This window comes from Mycteria americana, chromosome 2 (assembly GCF_035582795.1).
Source record: "Mycteria americana isolate JAX WOST 10 ecotype Jacksonville Zoo and Gardens chromosome 2, USCA_MyAme_1.0, whole genome shotgun sequence".
Taxonomy (NCBI): domain Eukaryota; kingdom Metazoa; phylum Chordata; class Aves; order Ciconiiformes; family Ciconiidae; genus Mycteria; species Mycteria americana.
The window spans coordinates 8,125,531-8,150,065 of record NC_134366.1 but is presented as its reverse complement, the minus strand read 5'-3'; the positions used below and the strand labels follow the sequence as shown (position 1 = coordinate 8,150,065).

The 24,535-nt window shown below is 39.5% G+C and overlaps 1 protein-coding gene across 14 annotated transcripts in view; it reads left to right on the top strand.

The window, feature by feature from the left end:
* Positions 1 to 24,535, top strand: part of KMT2C (lysine methyltransferase 2C) — a 203,421-nt gene that overhangs the window by 161,797 nt on the left and 17,089 nt on the right. For 12 of the 14 annotated variants that reach the window (XM_075492363.1, XM_075492360.1, XM_075492358.1 and 9 more), the window contains 16 exons: positions 17 to 64; positions 1,243 to 1,380; positions 1,555 to 1,587; positions 1,670 to 1,789; positions 3,916 to 4,054; positions 4,301 to 4,515; positions 4,632 to 4,705; positions 6,512 to 6,694; positions 7,344 to 9,224; positions 10,513 to 10,838; positions 11,705 to 13,524; positions 14,886 to 14,997; positions 16,030 to 16,108; positions 16,227 to 16,290; positions 18,374 to 18,606; positions 21,698 to 23,401. In XM_075492363.1, coding sequence (XP_075348478.1) covers positions 17 to 64; positions 1,243 to 1,380; positions 1,555 to 1,587; positions 1,670 to 1,789; positions 3,916 to 4,054; positions 4,301 to 4,515; positions 4,632 to 4,705; positions 6,512 to 6,694; positions 7,344 to 9,224; positions 10,513 to 10,838; positions 11,705 to 13,524; positions 14,886 to 14,997; positions 16,030 to 16,108; positions 16,227 to 16,290; positions 18,374 to 18,606; positions 21,698 to 23,401 — 7,169 coding nt within the window. The remainder of the gene's footprint in view (positions 1 to 16; positions 65 to 1,242; positions 1,381 to 1,554; positions 1,588 to 1,669; positions 1,790 to 3,915; positions 4,055 to 4,300; positions 4,516 to 4,631; positions 4,706 to 6,511; positions 6,695 to 7,343; positions 9,225 to 10,512; positions 10,839 to 11,704; positions 13,525 to 14,885; positions 14,998 to 16,029; positions 16,109 to 16,226; positions 16,291 to 18,373; positions 18,607 to 21,697; positions 23,402 to 24,535) is intronic. The other 2 variants (XM_075492367.1, XM_075492362.1) reach the window with 1 other exon arrangement.

Below are 24,535 nucleotides of genomic sequence, written 5' to 3'. Positions count from 1 at the left end.
GGTTTGGGTCCTGTAGGTCTTGATTTATGCACTTTCCAGGTTGAGAACTCACCCTCCCCATTTGGTAAGAAACTAAACAATGGATGATCCATGGTTAGAAGTAGTCATCTTTCCTAGTGGTTTTAGCTGAAAGAACTGCATGTGTAGAAACTAGTACTCCTTTACTGTGTCACTAGTTCATGCTTTCATTTTCTGCTCTTTCTGTGGTGTTTGAGTTTAACACGACCTATAAACTCTGCACTCTGCATTTAAGAGTACTGCATAAAGTTTTGCTTACAGCTTTTAAAAACCTTCCTGAGTTTTTGTGTTTCATGATACAAACCCATGCATTTTCTTGCTGTCACTGTTAATTTTAATATTACTTCTAGTAGTAGTGTGTAGTTTTTATCATAGTGGTATCTTTTGTAAATTAAAAGCATTCTAACAAAGTGTATAAATTAAAGCATGAATAAAGCAGTCAGCATCAAATCTTTTTGTTTCCACTGGATGATGACTCATCACTTCATGTAAAACACAGGCTGACAATAAGTAGAACGGCACGTTTCATTATTTTAAATTTGTTTTTATTTGGTATCTAATACAGAAATAAATACTGAAGTATATAGTTCTTTTTTTCAAAGATCTTTCTCATTTGAGAGATTTATCGACTTGTAAAGGATGTTAGGAAATTTATGTAGTAAGTTATGTTTTCTCAGTACCAACAAATCACTTTGTCTGATGTAACCCAGAATATTCAGTAGTTGTTTTTGAAACAGAAACTGCTGTAACTTGTTTGATACTGACTACACTTCAGTAGCACTTCAGTAGATATTTAATGTAATATTATAAGAACATATAGGGTGAACCTTAAGGTACATGAGGATGAACCATATTGACTAGTGGTGTGATTGTTTTTAAAATGTGAAGAATAGTTATAGTGGAACCTGTGTACTGAAAACTATACACTCGAAAACATGCTGTACCTAAACTTAGTAGTCTTATTTCAACAAAAATTTCCTATTCTTCTAGTTGCATTCTAGTCAATTAACATTCCTCAAACAATACAGTAAACTGGAGGTAAATAGTGGACGGTTTTGTTTACTTTTTCTATTGAATGCCTTATTTTACCTTACCTTTCAAACCTTAGAAAGTTTTGGTTTAGTTGATAGTTCAGCTCTAGGGGAAAAAAAAGTTTTATGCTCTTTATTCTGTACCAATAAATTTTACTACTTATGTCTAACTTAATATTCTTTCTTCCTTCAGCTGGATTGGATATTGGACCCATCTCTGATGATCCTTCTTCTCTGCCTCAGCCGAATGTCAACCAGAGTTCACGGCCATTGAGTGAAGAACAGTTGGATGGAATCCTGAGTCCAGAGCTAGACAAAATGGTCACAGACGGTAATTTTTTTGTCCTTGATCTTGGTCTTCTAGAAAACTTAAGTAGAAATCTTCTCTTTTTTTCTCAAATTACTGTCTATGTATTATAACATACCTATTTGGACTTAGTTGCAGAATAAATTTTATTGCATCTTTTGATGATTACTCATTCTGTGTTGTCTTTACTTTGTCCAGGTGCTATTCTTGGCAAATTATACAAAATCCCAGGTATGTGCTCTAATCCTTGTTGTCTTTTATAAAATATAGTTTATCAACCATGCCATCCAACTCATACACAGTGTTTTTGCAGAGCTAGGAGGAAAGGATGTTGAAGATTTGTTCACAGCTGTATTAAGTCCAGCAACCACGCAGCCAGCTCCTTTGCCACAGCCTCCACCTCCACCGCAACTTATGTCTTTGCACAGTCAAGGTATGTTCCTTTGTTAATTTTAAAAAAAGCAGCCTGGTCAGGGGAGTTCTTTTAAATACCAATGTGAAAGTAGGACACACCTTACTTTTTCCTATTGTTAATTTGTGGAATCTGCCATTGTTAATTTATGAACTATTATTCTAAAACTGTTCTGAAGGGGGCATGTGATTAACATGCACATAAATATTGCTAATAGAAAGGGACAGTTATTTTAGATTTTTCTGACATATTGGAGCTTTTATTTTAGCTGACACTTTCATATTTTTGAAATTTGTCTGTGATAAAGTATGTGTTCTCTTCTGACTTTACTGTTTAATTACTTTTCAGTACCTCCTCAAGTGTAAGGAAAGAGTCTGTATAAAAATGATTTACTGTGTCTTAATTCCTTTAAGAATTCAGTTTAACATGTTAACTAGTCCTATCCAAATAATAGAGAGAAGGCTAAGTAGTTTTGAAATGTATCTGGGAGATTATAATTTATTTTCTTTGTTACTACTAAAGTTACCATGAGTTGATACAGCATATTCTTGCTCTTATATAGAAAGCAAGGGGCAGATTGATTTTATTTTTTTATTTTACTTATTTTACCAGTAGAGCATATATATATATATATATGTATATTTTTTTAGCAGTATGTATGAGCATAGTTAATGCACTCTTTTCTCATCAGACATCACCTCTAGTGGATTTTCCCTGAGCTCCTGTAGAGTGCCCATTCTGTTATACTGGTACTACAAAAACTAGTATGCAAATTGATTTCACCAGTGAATTAATCATAAGAAGAAAAACAATTGGTTTCCTAGTTGGATGAATTTCCATAAAAAGGAAAGATTTCAATAAGTCTTAGGAAGGAGAGAGTTTAAAGCAAATAACGAGGTGATTTAAAACAAAAGATAATATAGATATCATTGCCTCTTTCCCAGTTACTTGAGTACTTGGAGATAACTTCAACATTTGAGCTCTGTAAGACTGTTTAACTTCTCCCTGTGGGAACTGCCACAAGTAAAAAGTTTTAGATTTATAATTTGGTTCAGTTACAGTGTAATGATCCACATGTTTCTGTGAGATAAATGCTTCAGTAATGGGGAAGCTTGCATCAAGTTTCAGCAATTTCAAATAAAATGAATGCTCTCTTCTCATAAAGACAAGTGATCCTACAGTGCAAACCAGAGGCCTTACTCTCCATCCTGTTTATTTGCCAGGTCTTCACACTTACCATGTGCTATCTATTTAGCAGCTATAACAAAGCACGTTCTCTTAAATTTTGAGTTACTTTCATCCAAACTATACTTTCTGCATAGTGTATGTAACCCGTAGATCAGAAGGCAGTCTCCTAAAGCATGAGAGAATGATACAGTGTCATCCTACAGATGCATCTAATTCCTGAGCTACTTCTGTGCTTTTAAGAAAAGGCTGGGACAAGAGTTATAATCACACTTAAGTGGCAGAGATTCAAAGGCCAGTGTTAATTCAATGTAGGAACATCTGCAAAGGCCGTCTGCTGGAATGAATCTGCCTGTGCCACATTTGCCTAATATTGTAATCGAATAAATAAAATTTTCTGCCTTCGTACTGCTAGGCTGGACATTTAATTAGAAAATGCTGATGCTCATTTGACTAGATTTATCTGTTTCATTGGTTACAAATTAGGGAGTTAGTAGATAATGAGGCTTACTTTGGTACACTGCTCAGAAGTCTCAGAAGAGGAGATGTTGAGTTCAGGTTGGCTAATAATAATTCTGCAAGGAATTCCATGCTTGCTTGGGTCTGGGTATAACAAATATGACAGACCATTAGCCTTTAAGAATATACCTCAGTATAAAGTGCAGTACCATAGCATGGGCTACTGCAAAAGTTTTGGAAATCCATTTTTAAAAAACTTATTTTTCAGACAAGAAAAAGAATCTGTACAGGGATGTGATACAGTAGAAAAGAACCCCTTAAGCTTGTAGGGAAGCAATGCAAACTGATGTAAAATATTTTTGAAAAACGTAAGGTCAGTACTATAAAATTTGAAAGCAATTAGTTTTTCATTAGATGAGACATCATTTTTTCTCTGAAAATTTCCACCTCTACCTTAAAAGTAGTCACCCTTTAAAACAGTAATTTAAACTTCTTCTTTCCAGGAGAGAATGCGTTTCCAAGAGTGCCCCTTATGAATGGTCTGATTGGCCCTAACCCTCATCTCCCTCATACAGCTTTGACTGCTGGAGGTGGACTGGGCACTTTCTCTCCCATTACACAGCAACCATATACTGATACCAGGTAAGTCAAGATGAGAAATAAAAAATGTCCATGCATTTATCACTTGGGGGGTGGTGGTGTTATTAATACTGTGATATTACTAGTATTTAACTGCTTAGTTCTTGACAGCCACTACAAAAACTTAGGTATTCTTGCAGCCTGTTCACTACTGAAGTAGCAGACAGAATAAGTACTTTGCTAAGTGTTTGGGGTTTTTATACTGAGAGCAATCTATCTATAAAACAAACCCCTTTTATGATTTGTCAGGGATAAGAATCCAGCGTTCAATCCAATGGTAAGTGATCGGAACAGCACATGGGCACCATCTGCTCCAGCTTTGGAAGGTGAAGGCGATACAATGTCCAATGCTCAAAGAAGCACTCTTAAGTGGGAAAAAGAAGAAGCTTTGGGTGAAATGGCAACAGTAGCACCTGTTCTCTATACAAATATCAACTTCCCTAACCTAAAGGAAGAATTCCCAGGTGAGTGATTTAGTGAATAAAGTTAAATACTTTGTAGCAATTTATGCATCTTGATTTGAAAGAATGCAAAACAGACTTATCAAAGCCTTATGTATTAACACAAGTTTTGGTTGCAGATTGGGCTACAAGAGTGAAGCAGATTGCTAAACTGTGGAGGAAAGCAAGCTCACAGGAGAGGGCTCCATATGTGGTAAGGACAACTACCACCTGCATTCCCTACTTCCAGCAAACATGTATTTAATCTATAAGGTTTTACTGGTTGTGTTTTTTGGTTTTGTTGTTTTGGTTTTTTAGGGGTTTTTTTGTTCGTTTTTTTTTTTTAACAAATTAAGTTCTAGGGTTAATGAAAGTTCACTTACTCCAAGAATGCCTTTGTAATTTAACTTCTAATTCTGAATACTTCTACCTGTTTTCTTTGCTTTTCAGCTTTGGAATAAACTATATTAGTATTGTGCAATCTAAAGACACCATCTGAGACGAGAACATTTGTGGTTCCCACTGCCTCTTTGCTACATTTGATTCGTGCCTCAAGTCTTATTTGCTCTGTCTCTTTCTGCACAGGATCTCACCAGTTTCTTCAGAAGGATAATAACAAATCATTATGTGACCTTCCTCTCTTTCATCTTCCCCTCTCACTAGTCTTTTCTTTTTTGCCCCGTTAGAGTTGCTGAAGTCTTTCACCTGTTGAAGTAACTATTCCAGAGGCGTCAGTGCTCACATCCATACTTTCCTTATTTTCTTCTCCTCCTGTCTTCTTGCCTTACTGTTCCCCTTCACTACTTAATCTCTTCTGTTGCTTTGTGGTGGAAACTCTTTTGATATTTTCCATGTTGTGGGGAGCGTGAAGGACTCCATTTTTCTCTCCAAAAGCATTCACCTTCTTCACATCTGAGTCATTTCCTTCATGTTCAGGAAGAGGGTGCATGCAAGTGCACATACATGTGCCCATAAGTATTTACATGGCAAGAAGCAGTTATTTCCTCACAGAAGTTACAGTCCATGTACTCTTGCCATTCAGCTGTTGCTAGTGTTCCTGGCATTGTGCATGCAAGAAGCTGCAGCGGTACCTCTCCTGGGGGACTTATGCTCTGTGGGGATGAGTAAAGGCTACCTTAGAAATGAAATTCAGATGTTAGTAAATTTTCACTGTAGACTTTTTACTTTCCTTAGTATGCCCAATCCCATCACTTATAGGGGAAAATGACACTAATTTGTCTGCTGCTGTGACACTGGTGCTCTCATCCATGTCATTGTTTCATTGTTGGAGGGGAAGGATTTAAGCCTTTTCTGCTAGGCAACCCCTACTTGACAACGGCAAATAAAATTGTGAAAAAGATGTGAGGGTTTGATTCAGAAAAGGAATCACATCCTAGATTGGTGGTAAAACAGACTCTTTGAAACTTCCATTAGATGCTTTAAACTGTCAGTATGGCTGTAAAATGCCTCATTGAAGAGGAATTGCTGTTCTTCCATCCAATTTTTCCTGATCCATAAGCCCATATCCTGTGTTTATACTGCTAACTTAACACAGGCTGAGATCTATAGAGGCTATTTAATGAAGTAGACTGTATTTTTCTTGTCATTGAAGTTCTTCACATTAGTGGCCTTTATTGATCCAGACATCATCTGTGTGCTCATGTCTTCAGATTGCAGATGACACCAATATGTGATTTGAAAGGTAAACTGGTGGGATTCATGCTTTCTTGGCACCGCACAGTACCCAAACAGAGGCTCCTAATGCATAGAAAACCTCTACTGCTAAATAGTTCCTTAGCTCTTTCCATGTATGTTAGTTTAAATGCAGAATTTCTATAGAGATGAAGTATTTTCAGTTTGGAATTCCTTTTAAAGTACATAGTTTAGTTTTCACAAGTATGCATGTGATTAAAACAGTCTGCACAAATAATTTGGTTGTAGATTTTGTAGGAATAACAGATGCAGTGTTCACACTTAGCAGAAGAAATCAAGGCTAACTAGATTTTTTTTCTTTTCCCAGCAAAAAGCCAGAGATAATAGAGCTGCTTTGCGCATCAATAAAGTACAGATGTCAAATGACTCCATGAAAAGGCAGCAACAACAGGATAGCATTGATCCTAGCTCACGCATCGACTCCGACCTCTTTAAAGATCCATTAAAACAGAGGGAATCAGAACATGAGCAGGAATGGAAATTCAGACAGGTATGTTGCATTTAGGGTGTTTTGTTATTTTTTTTCCAGCTTTTTATTGCATTGTTGGAAACTGTTGTAATAAAATCAATTTTAATCTTTCTTTGTAGAAGTGTATACAGTTAGCCATTCTGTGTGGGGAAAAAAATAGATGCTATCAGAAGAGAAGCTGCTTGTAAATGTTAGAAAACTTTGTTTTAAAACTTTGACTCTTAAATTCTACCTATTATGGAAATAGGTTATTCTTTCTCTGTATGGCTGGCTGGCTAGTGCAGTAGTTTGTTTTTATATACCCTATATTGCAGTAACCTTGTCCTGCAGCCTGCTGCTTCAAATTGGGCTGGTTGTCTTTCAGAGCCCATTTGCCTCACATCAGTGCTGCATCTGTCAGTAACCTTTCGTCTTCAGAGTATAAGGTTGGAAAGCAGTGCTGCTCTTTAGGCAGCCTGGGAAATGCTTCTTCCCAGGTAATCAAGGTGCATGTCAAGGTAGTTGAACTTCACAAATAGCTAGACCCTTGCATTTAAAATTTGTGATTTACAATTATTTATAATTGATCTTTGATGTGTCCCGAAGTTTTAATTACAGATTCAGTCATCAGAAAGATTTTGTATACCCTGGACTTACAAGCGTAACCTTTTTCCTCATACTTTTAAAACAGCAAATGCGGCAAAAAAGTAAGCAGCAAGCCAAAATAGAAGCCACGCAGAAGCTTGAACAAGTGAAAAATGAGCAGCAGCAACAGCAGCAGCAACAGCAGCAGCAGCAGTTTGGTTCACAACAGCTTCTGAACCAGTCTGGCTCAGACACACCTAGCAGTGGGATCCAGAGCCCCTTAACACCACAGACTGGCAATGGAAATATGTCTCCTGCACAACAGACATTCCATAAGGATCTATTTACAAAGCAGCAGCTACCTGCTACGCCTACGTCAGCATCCTCAGATGATGTGTTCCTAAAACCACAAGCCCCACCCCCTACTCCAACCCGAATCTCAGTACATGATTCACTGTCTCAGTCTCAGACTCCTCAGACATCATCACAACAGATGTTTTCTCCAGGTTCCACAAACACAAGACCTCCTTCTCCAATGGATCCATATGCTAAAATGGTGGGAACACCTAGACCAGCACCCATTAACCAAAACTTTGTTAGAAGAAGTTCCATTGCACCGTTAGATACCTGTGCACCACAGTCATCCGTATCTAGGCCTATTCAGGTAACTGAACCATCAGGAAGCAGGCCTTCTCCAGTCAGGGATTCATGTTCTTCATCTCCAGGTAGCAGTGATCCCTATGCAAAGCCACCAGACACACCCAGGCCTGTCATGGCATCAGAGCAGTTCTCCAAACCATTGGGGGTCCCAAGATCGCCCATAGTTATGGAACAGTCAGGGAAGGTTCCTTTAGCAGCTGGAAGCAGTGATCCATTTACTAAGCCGGCTCCTAGAACTGATACGTTTCAGAGACAGAGGGTAACTTCTGCTGATGCGTATGCGCGGCCACCATTGACTCCTACTCCTACTCCTGTTGATGGTAGCCCTGGACCTTTTAAAACGCCCATGCGCCCACCTCAGTCCCCGCAAGATCCTTATGCATCGATGCCAACTACACCAAGGCGCGTTGCTGTTGATCCGTATGAAAGGCCTGCTTTGACACCAAGGCCAGTGGATAACTTTTCCCATAATCAGCCTAATGATCCGTACAGCCAGCCTCCGCTTACTCCCCATCCTGCAATAAAGGACACTTTTGCCCATCCACCCCGGATAGTACGACAACAGAGTGATTCTTTCCCTCAATCTGGACCCATTTCAAGGCCAGCTTCTCAGGACCCTTACTCCCAGCCTCCAGGTACTCCTCGGCCAGTTGCTGATCCTTATGCCCAACCTCCAGGAACTCCTCGGCCCACCACAGTTGATCCGTATATGCAGCAACCACCAACACCAAGACCTGCTCAGCCAGCGGATTTATTTACTCAGTCCCCAGCAAATCAGAGACATTCTGATCCGTACGCCCAACCTCCTGGAACACCAAGGCCAGTTCTCAATGATCCTTATTCTCAGCAACCAGCAACTCCAAGGCCAGGGATTCCAGAGAGTTTTAACAGACCTGCAATGACAAGACCAGGACTAATACCAAATAGAGATCCTTTCCTGCAGACACCACAGAACAGGTTGCAGGGCACTTTTGTCAGGCCATCAGATCCGTGTTCTCAAACTCCCAGACCTGCAGGACCTGCAATAACAGATTCATTTAGCCATGGTCCAGCTGCTCCAGCACGTGACCCATATGATCAACCACCGATGACTCCAAGACCTCAGCCAGAATCTTTTGGAACTGGTCAGCTGGCCCATGATGCTTCTGAACAGCCACGGCCTGGGTCTGAGGGCAACTTCAATGCATCTGGAAATTCTCCGATGACTTCTCAAGGACAACAGTTTCCCAAAGTTTCACAAGTTCCTGGCCCAGCACCCACTACAGGAGTAACAGATACACAGAATACCATGAATATGTCTCAAGCAGATACTGAGAAGTTAAGGCAGGTGAGAATGATGTTTAATACTGATGGTATTAGAATTTCATAAGTAGAAGTATTTTCCCCATTCTTGTTAATATTTGAAGTTTCTTGCCATTAAACATAGCTACATAACGTAGAATTATCTTCATTCACTTAGCATGTTAATTTAGTCCTCCTGGATAGAACCACGATATATAGAATATAGAAACATCAGTAATTTTTAAGGAGTTTGGACAAGATCCAAAAAGGAAGCAAAGACCACCTTTGAAACCACTGAAGATGTAGATGGTCTGTAATAGCTTTTTTTATCTACAGTGTAAGAAAAAAAACACCCTGAAGGGACAATTAATTCTGTCCTATAATAGATTAGGTATAGAACTGATTGTCAGTGACTTGTTCACTGACTGAAGAAGGGAGTACAGGCAAAGATCTCAGACTAGACATCTAACTTTTCAGTTGGCTGACATGTTGAGGTGAATCCTACCCTTGATCACTGCTCTTCTTGAGCACTCCAGGTTTTTGTCAATGAATGTTTGGCAAACGGCTCTCGCTGAGACATAGGATTACATCCAGCTTGTGGAAAGCTGCTCAGTCTTTTGTTTGGAAGGAGCGATGGGAAGTGGATTTAGCAGAAAAATTGGTAGTATTTATCATAGAGAGTCAGAGTAAATTCTGCAGCTTTGGTGTAAACCTCTTGCTGAATTTTCTTCATTGGACCTCCAGTCACCTCCCTCAGAATGCACTTTTTCATGTGGTAAAAGGGCCTGCATTATTGGAATAGAAAAAGGAAAAGAGAGTTGCTGTCGTGGTTTAACCCCATCTGGCAACCAAGCACCACACAGCCGCTCGCTCGCTCACCCCTGGTGGGGTAGGGGAGAGAATCATAAGGGTAAAAGTGAGAAAACTCGTGGGTTGAGATAAAGACAGTTTAATAGGGAAAGCAAAAGCCGCGTGCGCAGGCAAAGCAAAACAAGGAATTCATTCATGCTTTGCCATTGGCAGGCAGGTGTTCAGCTATCTCCAGGAAAGCAGGGCTCCATCACGCGTAACGGTTACTTGGTATATGTTAATTGGTAAAATAGGTTCACATGATACACTTTAACAAGAGGTCTGGAGGTTAAGTTGTGTTACCAGCAACTTGCACCATTTGATGCCTCTTCTAATTTCTGAGGTGATTGTGGTAGTTTGTAATATTTTCCTGTAGCGATTGAAGAATTTCTTTCCTCCAAAAGGCTTAACCTAGCGGAGTATAACACTTCAAAATATGTCAATTGCAGCGTCAAGCACAATGATTTATTTTTCTTTTTAAACAGCGCCAGAAATTACGTGAAATTATTCTACAGCAACAGCAGCAGAAGAAGAATGCGGTTCGTCAGGAAAAAGCCTTGCAGGATGCAGCAGCTCCTACCCATGCAACTCCTCTTCAGCATTGGCAGCAAGACAACTTAAATCAGATTTTTAACCGCCCTCCTCCTCCATATCCTGGGAATATTAGGTCCTCTGTTGTCCCTCCAGGTGGCTCAAGGTTCACTGTATACCCAAAAGACCAACGTGGACCATTTCCTGCTGATGGGCAGTTCAATAGACCCCAGTTTCCAGGTGATATGAATGCCATGGGGATGAGACCTCATGGTCTTAGGTAAGCTCTTTGACCTCTTAAAACCAGGATACTGCAGGGGTAGTTCTACATTTACAGAAATTGTTTGATAAAGGTTTTTGGGTTTTTTTTGATGAAAAATCATGTGTTGTCTACAGTAGCTGGTAATCTTCCTGAAGTCAGTATGTACAGTGAGTTTTCCTGTAAGCGTCTGAAACATTAGAATGTGTATTTTAAACTACCACTGTTTTACGCTGTCTTTTTTGGGGAATTAAACAGAAATAAAAATGGAGAAACTGCAATACTTGTGAAAGTTATGTGACCTGAAAGACCTTGTCGCCCATGGTTTTGCAGCATTTCTTTTTCTTAAAAAAAGTGAAAGGTCTGACTTTAGCTTTGATGTCTTAATAATGAATACATGTAATATTCTTGTTTTCATTTATAATGAATATGTAATCAAACGTCAACTTCTGTCTGTGCCATTTTTATCGTGAATGTTATGATGTAAAATGAATACCAGTATTGACATACATTGTCATCTGAGGAATTATTATTTTCAATATTTTGGATTTATTTCAGTAGTTTCTAAATCCACACAATACTATTTTTTATGCTGAATTGCATTAACATGTAGTTTATTTACTAAGATAGTTCTTTCTGTCAGAGTTTTCTATCCGTTATTATTACTGGAATTGAAAACAGGTTGTTTATTAAACATAATTAAAGCAATTATTTTATTGTAGTCATAAAGCTCATTTAAATGTAAGCGTAATTAGTCCAAATATTTATTTAAATATCTTAATGAATGCATCATGTAAAGCATTTTGGTGAATAGTTATTTAGTCTAATATGCCAGACTAGACAGTCCTGAGAAAAAAGATGATTAAGTCTTTCATACTTTATTTTAGATATGGGTTTCCAGGAGGTGGCCATGGTCCACCATCAGGTCAAGAACGTTTCCTCGGTCCTCAGCAGCCAATGCAACGCCCTGGAGTTCCACCACAGCTGAGAAGATCTCTGTCTATTGATATGCCTCGGCCAGTGAACAATCCACAAATAAATAATACATCTGGGATCTCTCAACATTTTCCTCCACAGGGAATTCCAGTTCAGCAGCACAATATATTAGGTCAGGCATTTATTGAGTTACGTCACAGAGCTCCTGATGGGAGGCCAAGGCTGCCTTTTAATCCTGCTGCAAATGTTATGGATGCAGCAGCACAACATCAACGTCATGCAGGGTTTATACCCAGGCAGGAGTTTCCAGGCCCAAGACAGGCAGAACCACTGAGACATAATTCTCAAGGCATACCTAACCAGTTGCAGATGTCTACAAGTTTGGAGCATATGTCACAATCCCAGCAGGATCAAATCAATCCTGACAACCCACCTGCACTTGTAATACGTTCTCTAAGTCATCCACCAGTTGCTGATGCATTCCCAGGACCATCTTTGTCTACATCTGCACCAAGTGATGAATCTGCAAATTTACAGATTCCCAACCAGCCAAGTGATGGTCTAGAAGAAAAGCTTGATCCTGATGATCCTGCTGTAAAAGATTTGGATGTTAAAGACCTTGACGGGGTTGAAGTCAAGGACTTAGATGATGAGGATCTGGAAAATTTGAATCTAGACACAGAGGATGGGAAAGGAGATGAACTGGACACTTTAGATAATTTGGAAACCAATGATCCTCACCTTGATGATCTTCTAAGATCTGGGGAATTTGATATAATTGCATACACAGACCCAGACCTTGATGTGGGGGATAAGAAAGGAATGTTTAATGAAGAACTAGATCTTAGTGTCCCTATTGATGACAAACTAGATATCCAGGGCAAGACAGAAGAACCAAAACAGAAAGAACAAGGTGATAGAACTGTTTCCCCTCCTGAGACCCAGTCTCCACAGAAGAAATCTGCTACAGAAAATGAAATTAAAACAGAAGTACTTTCCCCAAACACTCAGGAGGAAAAGAAGAATGAAAATGAGAAAAGTGATGGAAATGCTGAATCCACAAGTACTCAACAGGCTGCTGAAGTGGAGTTAAAGGATGGAGAAAAGGCTTCTGCACAGCCTGCTAACCCAGAATTCCCTGACAAAACTACTGCAGTTCCTAGTCAAGAAACAACTGTGCCTAGTTCAGATGCTCAGGGATCTGCTCCACTGCCTGTTCAAGGAGCAGTAAGTTCCTGCAGTATTTCTGGGTCCACACCAGTCCTCTCAAGTTTGCTAGCTAATGAAAGCTCAGATAATGCTGAAGCAAGGACTCTAGGATCTCCATCTCAATCTTTGCCAACAACACAAATGAACCATGCATCAGGTATTCCACAAACACTAATGACACCTGGTGGACAGATCTTGGAAAACACTTTAAATTCAAATTTGACCATGGTTCCACGAATGAACCATAATTTTTCTCAAGGGTCACCAAATCCAGGATTTATTCAGGGTCAATCATCTAATCATAACTTTGGGACGGGACAGACATCTAATCAAACTGTGGCTGTAACAAACCGTCCTGGTCCTAGTGGCATATCTGGTCCCCAACAGATAATGCTTCCTCAACCATTAGCTCAACAACAAAATCGAGAGAGACCACTTCTGCTAGAGGAACAGCCACTTCTTCTGCAGGACCTTTTGGATCAGGAAAGACAGGAGCAACAGCAGCAGCGACAGATGCAAGCCATGATTCGCCAACGTTCGGAGCCATTTTTCCCCAATATTGGTATGTGGGTGATATCTTTGTCCGTGTTCTGGTTAGTTTTTTAACAATACAACAACCAATAGTTAAATAATCTGTAGCACTGAAAGAAGCAGGTAGATACGTGGAGCTTGAAGGTGGCATAACAAAAAACCAACCTGCCACTAGGTACAATGGGAGTATGGAAATTGAGCATATAGGTGGAATTCTGAACTCTGTGGCAAGGCTCCTGTTGACATTACCAGGATCAAGGTAACTCTGCATTACTGCTAATGTTTCTGACATCAGCTTTGTCGCATAGTCTCTTTATACTTTAAGTTCTCATACCTGATATGGAGTAAACGTAGCCTTTGTAAACAAAATTAAATGATCAAGTGCAGTACCTGACCATTTGATATTTGATCTCTCAATTTTCTGTTTATGGTTGTTTTATTACATTTTTTTGCAGTGTTTAGTGTGTCTCAAGGAAAAGGGATCATCGAAAGCTGTCTCACTAACTCACAATCTAGGCAAGCCCCAGAAACATCACAAATAATTCTGCACATACTAAAAGTGTTTTAAGATAAACTGCCATTTCCTGTTTAATATAACATAGCAGTTTGAGTATTCAGATCAAAACCATCACTATCACTTAATTGTTATTAATGAAATACAAAATTTTGAGAAATGTGTTAGTTGTAACTGCACTGGCCATCAAGGCTGTTTGTTCAAAAGACAAATTTAACCTACCTCGTAAGTCACAGTTCCATATTTGTAGTGTGGCTAGAACGTGCTGTAGCCACCCCAGGTGACTAGGATGACCTCCAGAGGTCCCTTCCAACCTCAAACGTTCTGTACTCCCATTTATCCTGCTCTGTGTGAGGCACTTAACGGGAGAGACAGCAAAAAGGCATAGTTCACCATGCTTACGGTCTTTTCACATGCTGTACGGGGCCATGTGCCTTTCTGCCTGTAGTGCTACTGGTAATTACAGAGTGACTAAACAATTTTCTTAGTCCGTTAGTGGTGATGTGCCAGTTTTGCCAATTGAACCTGCAGAAACAACTCTTCTTCCTGATTCTTAAGCCTGTAAATAGAATTTATTAATCTGTTGGGTCATAGGCCAAATTTGGTCTAGAGCCCTTCTCAGGCTGACCTGCTTTTCTTTGTATGTTGTGGCTGAAAACAAGGACAGTGGCTGCTGGAGTAACTTTTCTTAGAGGATATATGAAACTGCATATTAACCATGAATTTCAAAGTGGAGAGGACAAGTAATGTGAAATAGTAATGCAATTATGTTGTTTTACTGATGATTTATGCATGAACTAGATCTAAACAAGTCAGTTCCAGTTAGTAACTTGTAATGTTCAGCTATGTAATTCACTTTTACTGTTTTTCTTTTATAGACTTTGATGCAATTACTGATCCCATAATGAAAGCAAAAATGGTAGCTCTGAAGGGGATCAATAAAGTCATGGCACAGAGTAACATGGGGATGCCACCAATGGTTATGAACAGGTAGGCAACACTTGATACCATTCTTTAGGGGTACAAAATGTAAAAGGAAATGATAGAGCTAGGGGAAACTGTGCACAGGAAATGAAAAAATTTCAAAGTGGAAAAAGATCTTTATGTCATGTAGTTCATAGTCCATGCTAACACAAGATTATCTCCTAAGAATAAAACCGGTGTGGCAGTAGAAACTATAAAAAGTAGTAAAACACATCAGACTTGTGTTCCAGATGTAATGTCATTGGTCAACATGGTCGATATGGCTTCACTGTTGATGCTTTTCTTGTTTTCCCACTTACTAGTTATGTAATGACACATGTCCCGTGCATTGTGTTTGAAAACTTGGTGGCCATGTAACGGTTAAACTTCATGTTGCACCATATCATTTAATGCTACGCATAATTAAGATTTAGCCCAAGTAATGGAAGTTTCATCCTCTCTTTAAATCCATTCTGAGAACAAAAGGAGCTACGAATTGTGCAGACTTCACCATGACTGCTTTTACCATAGGTGGGGAGTCTATGGGCCAGAAAGGATCTGCTCCTTTTCTTTTTATGTGGCCCTTAAAACAGTGTGTTTTCTCCTTCCTAACACATGTTTCAGTGTTATATGATAATACATGGCTTAGCAGAGGTGTACATTTACCCAACTCTAGTTGACTGTGCTGCTGACCATGATATCTAAATCCATGAAATCTTTTTTTTTTTTTTTGTATCATAATGTATTAAAATACAAATACAGATTTTTATTTTTTTTTGTGCATCTTCACTGTTTTAGCATGGTACATCAAGTTTACTTCATCTCTCTGAGATGCAATAAAATGCAATAGTTTTCAACCAAGGGCAAAGTGTTGTAGCATCAAATGAGAATTATTATTCTCCAGACATTGAAAAAGTTTGGTACAGAAGTTCAAGCAAATGTCTATAAAATGTTTGGATGCTTTGTATAAGTTTGGTGTAATACGAAAGGTTGTCTCTCCCCTAAAATACCCACGAGTTTTAAAAGTTATAATTTCACTTTCTGTTTATATATCAATAGGTTTCCCTTTATGGGTCAGCCAGTGCCAGGGGCTCAGACCAGTGAAGGCCAAAATCATATGCAGCAGGCAATTACGCAGGTAATACAACTCAATAGGGGGTTTAAACAGAAGTGTTTAATAATGATAACTAGGTTTTGGTTTTTTAATTAAATCATGATTTAATATCGTTGTCTGTATGTTTTACTGAAATTTCTAGGATGGAAGTTTGACACCTCAGATTTCTAGACCTAATCCTCCCAGTTTTGGTCCTGGTTTTGTCAGTAAGTACACATTTAATAATTTATTGTATGTTGATGTTTCATTCTGCAGTTCTGTTTTCTTTTAAATAAAATATCCATAAATGGCTCCTGTCTCTCAAAAATTCATCCTTTTAAAATCGAGTCATTTCATCATTCCAATACCAACTAATAAAGGGGTGCATAGTAAATGCTATTAACATTTTTTCTAGAAGCTGTCCTCAAAGAAACATCATAAGGAAAGAGGGAAACAGAACAAACAGAAAATTGGCATTATTTGGATTTGTGTGAGAGTAGTAATCTATTACCTGACAGACTGTTATGTCAAAAACCTGGTCTTTGGTTGTGTTATAATATTCCGAGCTCAGTGAGAACAACAGTCTGTATTGATGGGAGGTTTTTTATTTCAGAAGCAAGAAGTTTTGTGCAGCATCATTGTCATTTTAACAAATACCAATAAAAGCTTTCAAAGCATTAGTTAAGCAAGACTGGCTGGGAACCGCAATTGTTGAAAGCAGAAATACACAGCACTAGGATTTTGCGTTCCTTGTTTCTGGTTGCCCTAGATCAATTGTAAATCCTAGTCTCTATGATGAGAAAGATTTATTAGCAGAAATTAAAACTGAGCATATGTTGGGAGAGGGAAGCCACATGTAAAAAAGTGTTTCCATCACTGCAAAAACTTTACTTGATATTTATGAGTAAGAAACAGAAGTAAACACCTTCACCTTTTCCAGAAACTGGAGTAGCAGCACTGAGTATGCAATAAGGAGCTTTTGCAATATTATCTGTATTAATTTCTGGTGAGATTTGACATGGCACTCAGCAGTGGTTGGGGGTGTGGTAGTTCCGAGCACTTCAGAAAATCTGTTTCTCATTTCAGTAGTAGTTATTCTTACCTGGAACTTGTTAATATTTCAGTACTTTCATTTGCACTTTCACGTTGCTCCCATCTGCAGTTACTCTCCATCATTTCCACTCAATTGTCCCTTCAGGTTATGTGATTAGTTTCGCAGAATTTATCGTTGAAAGAATGGGCGCCCCTCGAGACTGTAGCTAGCTCTGTGAATTGATTTAGTTGAGCCTTTAGAGTCGATGGCTGTTGTTACTGCAGTGACTGTTAAAGTAGAAGGTGGTAGGGACTGGAGCACAAAGAGGACACAGTTATATTTAAGCCATACTGTCATGTAGGTATCTTTATTAAACAAACTTTCTTTACAAGGCAGATCCATGCCATATGCCTGGTTGCCCAGCTCATTGCCACAATGCAATCAGGAGACAAATGATACCATCACCAAACCTTCTTTCTTGCCTTCTGGGCTTGCTGCAGATCAAGTGTTACCAGACATGATTGCTTTGCCTCGAAAAAAAACATCTGAGAGCAATGGACTACTCGTAGCAGATGAGCATTTCTCATTTGTAAAAGGACTAATGTCTCAGTTACAGTCTAAATGAGAGTGCATTTGTTTGTGGGGAGGAAAAGGCACTGGTGCTGAAGGCCCTGTGCGGAGGACTGACAGTTATTTTTACAAAGAAAATACCTCTCTTTCATTTCATGAATATTTGATGAATGTTTATCGTTCTAATTTTTTTCTTAGAAGTAGTAGTAAAAATAGATTTTATATGTACAAAACTCTTCTGCAAACACCAGAATAAATGAGGCCATGTTTCCTGTAAATTTGTGGCCTTACTCCCTGATCTTTTTCCCTCTACCTGAGTACTTGTAGAGGTCTTCCATGTCCCCTCTTCTGTAGCAGAGCAGAGTACCACCAGGTTCTATAGCTGCTTTCAAAGCTACGTTTGCTCACTGGCTAGCAAGTGCACATTTACTGGCTAGACAGTGGGCTGGTGTCTCTTGAAATCAAGGGACTATGTTAAAACTGCTTTCTCTCAGTAAATGCAGTAATTTGGATCTCCTTTACTCAAATCACTTCAAGAGCTTAATATCTCTTGGAATATCAAATCCTCTGTGAAATTTGGCTGAACTTGACCAATGGTTTCTTAAAATAAGGGGGGAACCCGATTGTTAAACTTCATCTCTAAAAAGTAGGATGAGACCTCACCCCCAGGATGAGATCATATCATACTTAATTTCCCTTCTCTCTAGATGATTCACAACGAAAGCAATATGAGGAATGGCTGCAAGAAACACAACAACTTCTTCAAATGCAACAGAAGTACCTTGAGGAGCAAATTGGAGCACACAGAAAATCAAAAAAGGCACTCTCAGCAAAGCAGCGTACCGCCAAGAAAGCTGGCCGTGAGTTCCCAGAAGAAGATGCAGAACAACTGAAACATGTTACTGAGCAGCAAAGTATGGTCCAAAAACAGCTAGAACAGGTAATCATCTGGAATCCAAACTGATCACCTTAATACTAAGCTGTCATACTGGTATGACTCTTTCCTTTAAATCTTCTAAAAGGCGAGTTGAAATACTTAAATACAGTGGAGCTTATTTAAAGGGAGCCACTCCCTATCATATTTTTGTGTGTAACAGCGTTACTCTCGAATGCTGGTGACACTGGAGTTGTAGGAGAACATGCTACAGCAAGCGTAACAAAAAGCTGGTTTAGTACTTTGGGAAGAGGGGAAATTTCTTGGCAAAATTACTTGCAGCAGAGTTCCTGGCACCATGAAAAGCATAAATGAAAGATTTGGAGGAAAGTCTTCATATGCAGGGCTTTGTTTCATGCTTGAATGACCCTCATAACTCAGTCTTTTTCAGGTGTCCGTATGTAATCAGAACCTCTTGGTTATATGCCAGTTAAATGTTACTGTTTGAAAATCTCTTTTCATTATATCTTTAGTGTTAGGCTAGTTTTATGATCTGTCTAGTTCCTAAATGCTGATCATCAGTGTGTGTTATCTGTTATTGTATCATGGAATAATACAGGTCAAAGGGATATCTGGAGATCATCTAGTCTACTGATCAAGCAGAACTGGCTTCACAGTTAAATCAGGTTGCCCAGTGCCTTGTCAGTCAAGTTTTGTAAGCCTCCAAGGGCAGAGATTTCCCAGCCTCTCTGGGCCCCTGTTTCAATGTGTAACTACTTTCACTGGGTTTAGTTTTTCTTTCTCTATATTCAGTTGGAATTTCACTTGCTACATCTTGTAACTGCGATTATAGTAAGTGAGATTAAAGTTAAACCTGTGGTAGCTTTGATAAATCTGTGCTTTGGCCAACAGTATTGAATGCTGTGTTCCTCAAGACATTGTTTATAAATTATCTGGCATGATTGTCAGGATCAACTAGACCTGCTGAACATGAAAATGCTTTAGAATTATCCTTTATTAATACAAGGGGAAAAAATTGGCAGCAGGCTGCTTGGAATGAAGTCTTAGGTGATATCTGGCCCTCGAGTTCTTGCTCCTGTGTTGCTTCAAGACAAAGTATGCACTGAATGGAATATTAGTTGGCTTGTCTTTTCATGATGTGGAAGAGGGATGGAGCAGATAAATTATGTCTACATCATTTCTTCCTCTTTTCTTTCCCCTTCCACAATGAATCACAAGTAGAATAAATGCAAAAAAAATTCACTTTAACCAGTCTTTATCATACATACGTCAGTCTAGTCTTACGGTGGAGTTACATTGAAGTAACAGCTGTTAATCATGACATTGCTGGCAGATTCATTTCATGCCCCATAATTAAGATGCTTTTATTTTTCATTTTTAAACTTAAGTTTCATATACTGCTGATAAATGCCCTCCACTCCCCTTCAACCACTGATTTAGACCAGTCATCCACATCCTACACAGCACTTTGTTGCATACCCAGTAGGAGCTTAAATAAGGTTTTATTAAAGTATATTTTTAAGGACCTTCCATTTGAAGCAATTCACTACTCTTTCAAATCAGATCAAGTAATTGTACTGTAATGAAGCTTCTGTTAGTTTTTGAAAAGGGCAAAGCCTATATATGTATATATAGAGAAAAGAGCTTTCAAAATCCCTGTGAATTGCTGGTCCTGGACATAGGCGCAGAGAAACCGGAGCTGACTTTGTGCAACACGAGCTTATGTCTGACAGGGTTATTAGCTCAGGCACAGAGCCATGCAGACACTGCCGTATTGTCTCTGCGGCCAGGGCAGTTTAACTGCTTTGGTGTGGCACTGTGCCTGTGCTAATAAGCTCTGCCTTGTTCTCCCCTACACTGTTACAATCACCAGGTCGATCTGCGCAGGTCGGCTCAGGTCCAACTGGGTGTAGTCAGTGCTGCTCCTTTGAGATCTCAACTAATTCCAAATACAGTCACATGGCTGATCTGCCACTGCAGATCCTGGGAGGGCGGAGTGGTTTGGTTGCCTCATTGTATAGGCATACAGAGCCAACGCAGGTTTAGTGCTGTATACCCACGGAGAAGTCCTGGAGCACTGGGCTGCGCAATGCAGATTGATCCAGTTGGTGGCTTTATGCAGTGGCACTGTTTATCTGACGGTGTCAGTGCCAAGCCAGAGCTCATAAATCATCTTGGACCTGAGATTACCATGTAAATAGCCTTTTGGGTGCATCTGTCCTGCATTCTGGAGTGTGTCCTGTAATATCTCTGTTATCCTGAGCTTTCTACCTTGTCCCTTGCCCCAGAAAAAGGAAAGTACTATCAAACATTTTTACTTACGTTATGGACTTTTTCTATCAGTACAAACAGCAAATGGAAGTTGTGGAAGTCATAAGCTAATGAACAGAAGTGAGAGAGATATTTTCCATAATGTATGTATTATTAACCAGTGGATTATAAGTCCTTTTATTTTTTGAGAGAGCAGTGTAGTTAGGTATCTGTTGTGTTTCTGAAATGCTCTTTCTTGTCTGGTTGACACTGTCATATCCTTCCATTGGCTTCTTCTGCTTGCCTTAAAAACAAACTATTAAGCTTAACTTTTAGTGTCCAAGTTGAGTTTATTTTCATCCCGAAATTTAAAATTTTCAAGCAGCGGTTGCCATTTTCATCTGCTGTGTGATGTTTGTGGATCTGCCTGTGAATAAACGGGAATCTACCTGGCTGTTTTCCTGCAAACTTTTCCTTTTCAATTACATCTTTTAAAATTTTTTGCTGATGTGTGAAGATAATCCATCACACTGTTTCCTTTTTCCTGTCTGTTCCCAACTATTGTTATGCTGTGCATGGATGGTGAGATCTGTAGGACAAGGATCATTTTTGGTTTAGGTTTGTATATTCTCTAGCACAGTGCAGTCTTGGTATGCAATGAGAACTTTGAGGCACTGTTATTTTTTCTAAAATTTTGGGATGGTTAGTATAAAATTAAATAATGGCTATTTAGACTTAAAAAGGGAGAGAAAATAAGACTGTGCAGAAATGCTATTTTTGCCTGAGGTTCATTGTCTACTGAAATTATAATGGTAAGTTACATGTTTTATGCTACTTACATAGTCAGTACGTGTCAGAGATGAATAATGACTTTTTAAATTTTTAGATTCGGAAGCAGCAGAAAGAGCATGCAGAACTAATTGAGGAGTATCGAATCAAGCAGCAGCAGCAGCAGCAGCAGCAGCAGTGTGGAATGGCACCCCATGCTATAATGCCAGGCGTCCAGGCTCAACCACCAATGGTTCCAGGAGGAACATCACCAGCAATGAATCAGCAAAACTTCCCCATGGTGGCACAACAGCTCCAGCATCAGCAACATACAGTGGTAATCCCTGGGCAATCCAACCCAACCAGAATGCCAAATTTATCTGGATGGCAATCTGCAAATGCCCCTGCAAGTCATATTTCCATGAATCCAGCAAGGATGCAGCCTCCAATGGCACTGTTGCCAATTACTCCCGGTACACCAGCTCCTGTGCCTGGTCCAAATGCAACTGCACAGTCAGGGCCACCACCACGGGTTGAGTTTGAGGACAATAACCCTTTTAGTGAAAGTTTTCAAGAGCGGGAAAGAAAGGAGCGTTTACGAGAGCAACAGGAACGGCAACGCATTCAGCTTATGCAGGAGGTAGATCGACAGAGAGCTTTACAGCAGAGAATGGAACTAGAACAGCATGGTATGATAGGGTCTGAATTAAATAACAAAACATCTGTATCTCAGATACCTTTCTTTAATTCTGATCTACCTTGTGATTTCATACAAACTCCGCGACCCCTTCAGCAGTCTCCACAGCATCAACAGCAACAAATGGGGCAAATTCTGCAACAAGGTCCTGTGACCTCGCCTCCTGCCACAAATTTTATGCAAAGCAGTGAGCGAAGGCCAGTGGGACCTACAACTTTTGGACCTGATGCATCTGCTGTTCCAGGTGGAGCCCCTAATTTCCATAATGTAAAACAAACTCATGGGAATCTCCCTGGGGCCACCTTTACGCAGAACCAAGTCAGGCCTCCGTTTCCTTCTGCTGTACCTTCATCTACAGTACTCAGTAGTGGTACCCCATGTGGTTCGGAGACTAGCGTGCCCCAGGCAACCAACTTCCCTGGATCAAGCCAGTCTCTCATACAGCTGTATTCTGACATAATCCCAGAAGAGAAAGGAAAAAAGAAAAGGTCACGAAAAAAGAAAAAGGATGATGATGCCGAGTCAATAAAAGCCCCGTCAACTCCACATTCAGATATAACTGCACCATCAACTCCAACCATTTCTGATTCTACCTCCACCCCTACAGTTAACACCCCCAATGAACTTTCACGTCATCAAGATGAACAAGAGTCAGTGGAGTTAATGGGCCCATCAACATCAAACGCAGGAGAGAGCCAGACCTCTCCAGAGCTGGAATGTAAGCTCCCCAGCAGCAGTCTGCCACAGAAACAGCCGAGTGTAAATACAGAGACTGAAAAGGCTAAAACAGATACACCTAGCAGCATTCAAGAAGTTAAACTAGAAGAGGCAGAAACTGATCAATGCTCCGGTCAAGCTGAGCCTAAACCAGAAAATCCAAGCAGTATTAAGGTGGAAGAAGATAAGGTCACATCGCAGCCTGCCTCTTCAGCTCAGAGTCCAGCCCAACCAGCTAGCGTTCCAGCAGCGAAAGGGGAATCAGGGAATGAATTGCTGAAACACCTGCTTAAAAATAAGAAGTCCTCATCTCTTCTAAATCAGAAATCGGAGAACAGTGGCCGAACAGAAGAGGAGGCTTCTGGGGATAAGAAGTTAACAGAGAAGCAGAATCCAGCTGAAGGAATGGTGAGCTTGTTACTGGTTTTGTTATGCAGTGGTCATCAACAATCAAAGGCTAGTTTGTGCCTTTACCACGGGCATTTGTGAAAAGGTGGGGAGATAACCTACCTGCACAAGGGTGGATTAAAGAGCTTTAAGGAATTTTTACCTCCCTTCCTGCCTTTTCTCCATGAGTAAATCATCTGTGTTACAAAAAGAACAAGTTTTAATATGACTTCATAGATCACTGTATTCAGAGATTATTATCTATAGAAAAAATATTTTTTGCATTTTAATAATCTTTAAAAATGCCACTTCCTAATATTTACCAAGATTGAGGCAAGATTTTACAGTATGACTCTTAACTACCTACTAGTATGTTTCTGTACAGTATACGGTATGTGTGTATGCTGCTTTCTTCTATGATTCTACCTTAGTCACGTATAGGATGACCTGTGCGTCTTTGCAGAGGTGTGGGGCTTGGCTTCACACCCCTTCAGCTGCACCATTTGAAGTGTTCTGTGAATGAACCAAGTGCCGCGCTCATTTTTTGCCTGTGAAAATCATACGTTGTCTCTAATTGTAGTAGAGACTATGCTCTAGGATTTTTATCAAAAGTGTGAAATTATTAAATCTCCTAAAATTGCTGGGTTTCTGTGTTACAGAATATTTCTCCAATTAATTTTACTTTAATGGAAGGGAGCATTAATTTTTTATATTAGTGGCATTATATACTTTAATCATTTATAAGGTTCTTAAAAACAAACCTAAAGAAAATTGCTTTCTGTGGAGGTAGGATACACTTTACACTTTGTTGGTCGTTTTATTGTAATCTGTAACCTCTACTCAGTTTTGTTTTATGACTGCCTAAACTCTAAATACATCCTTGAAACAAAATTTAAACACATTCAAAAATGAATAAAGACTGATAAAAATAAAGGTAACTTAGGTAAGTGTTAAAGATCCACAGTTAAAACATATGTGACGGGAATAGTGGTGAGTACACTATGTAGTACATAGTACTGTGTAGGGGTACTTGTGGTAAGGGTTGTGTAGAGCTGTTTAAAATAATAATTGATGAAAAGAAATTGGACTTTCTTTTGGCTTGCCTCTATCTGTTGTGTTACCAAGTCCCATTCTGATTGCTTTTACACAACTATC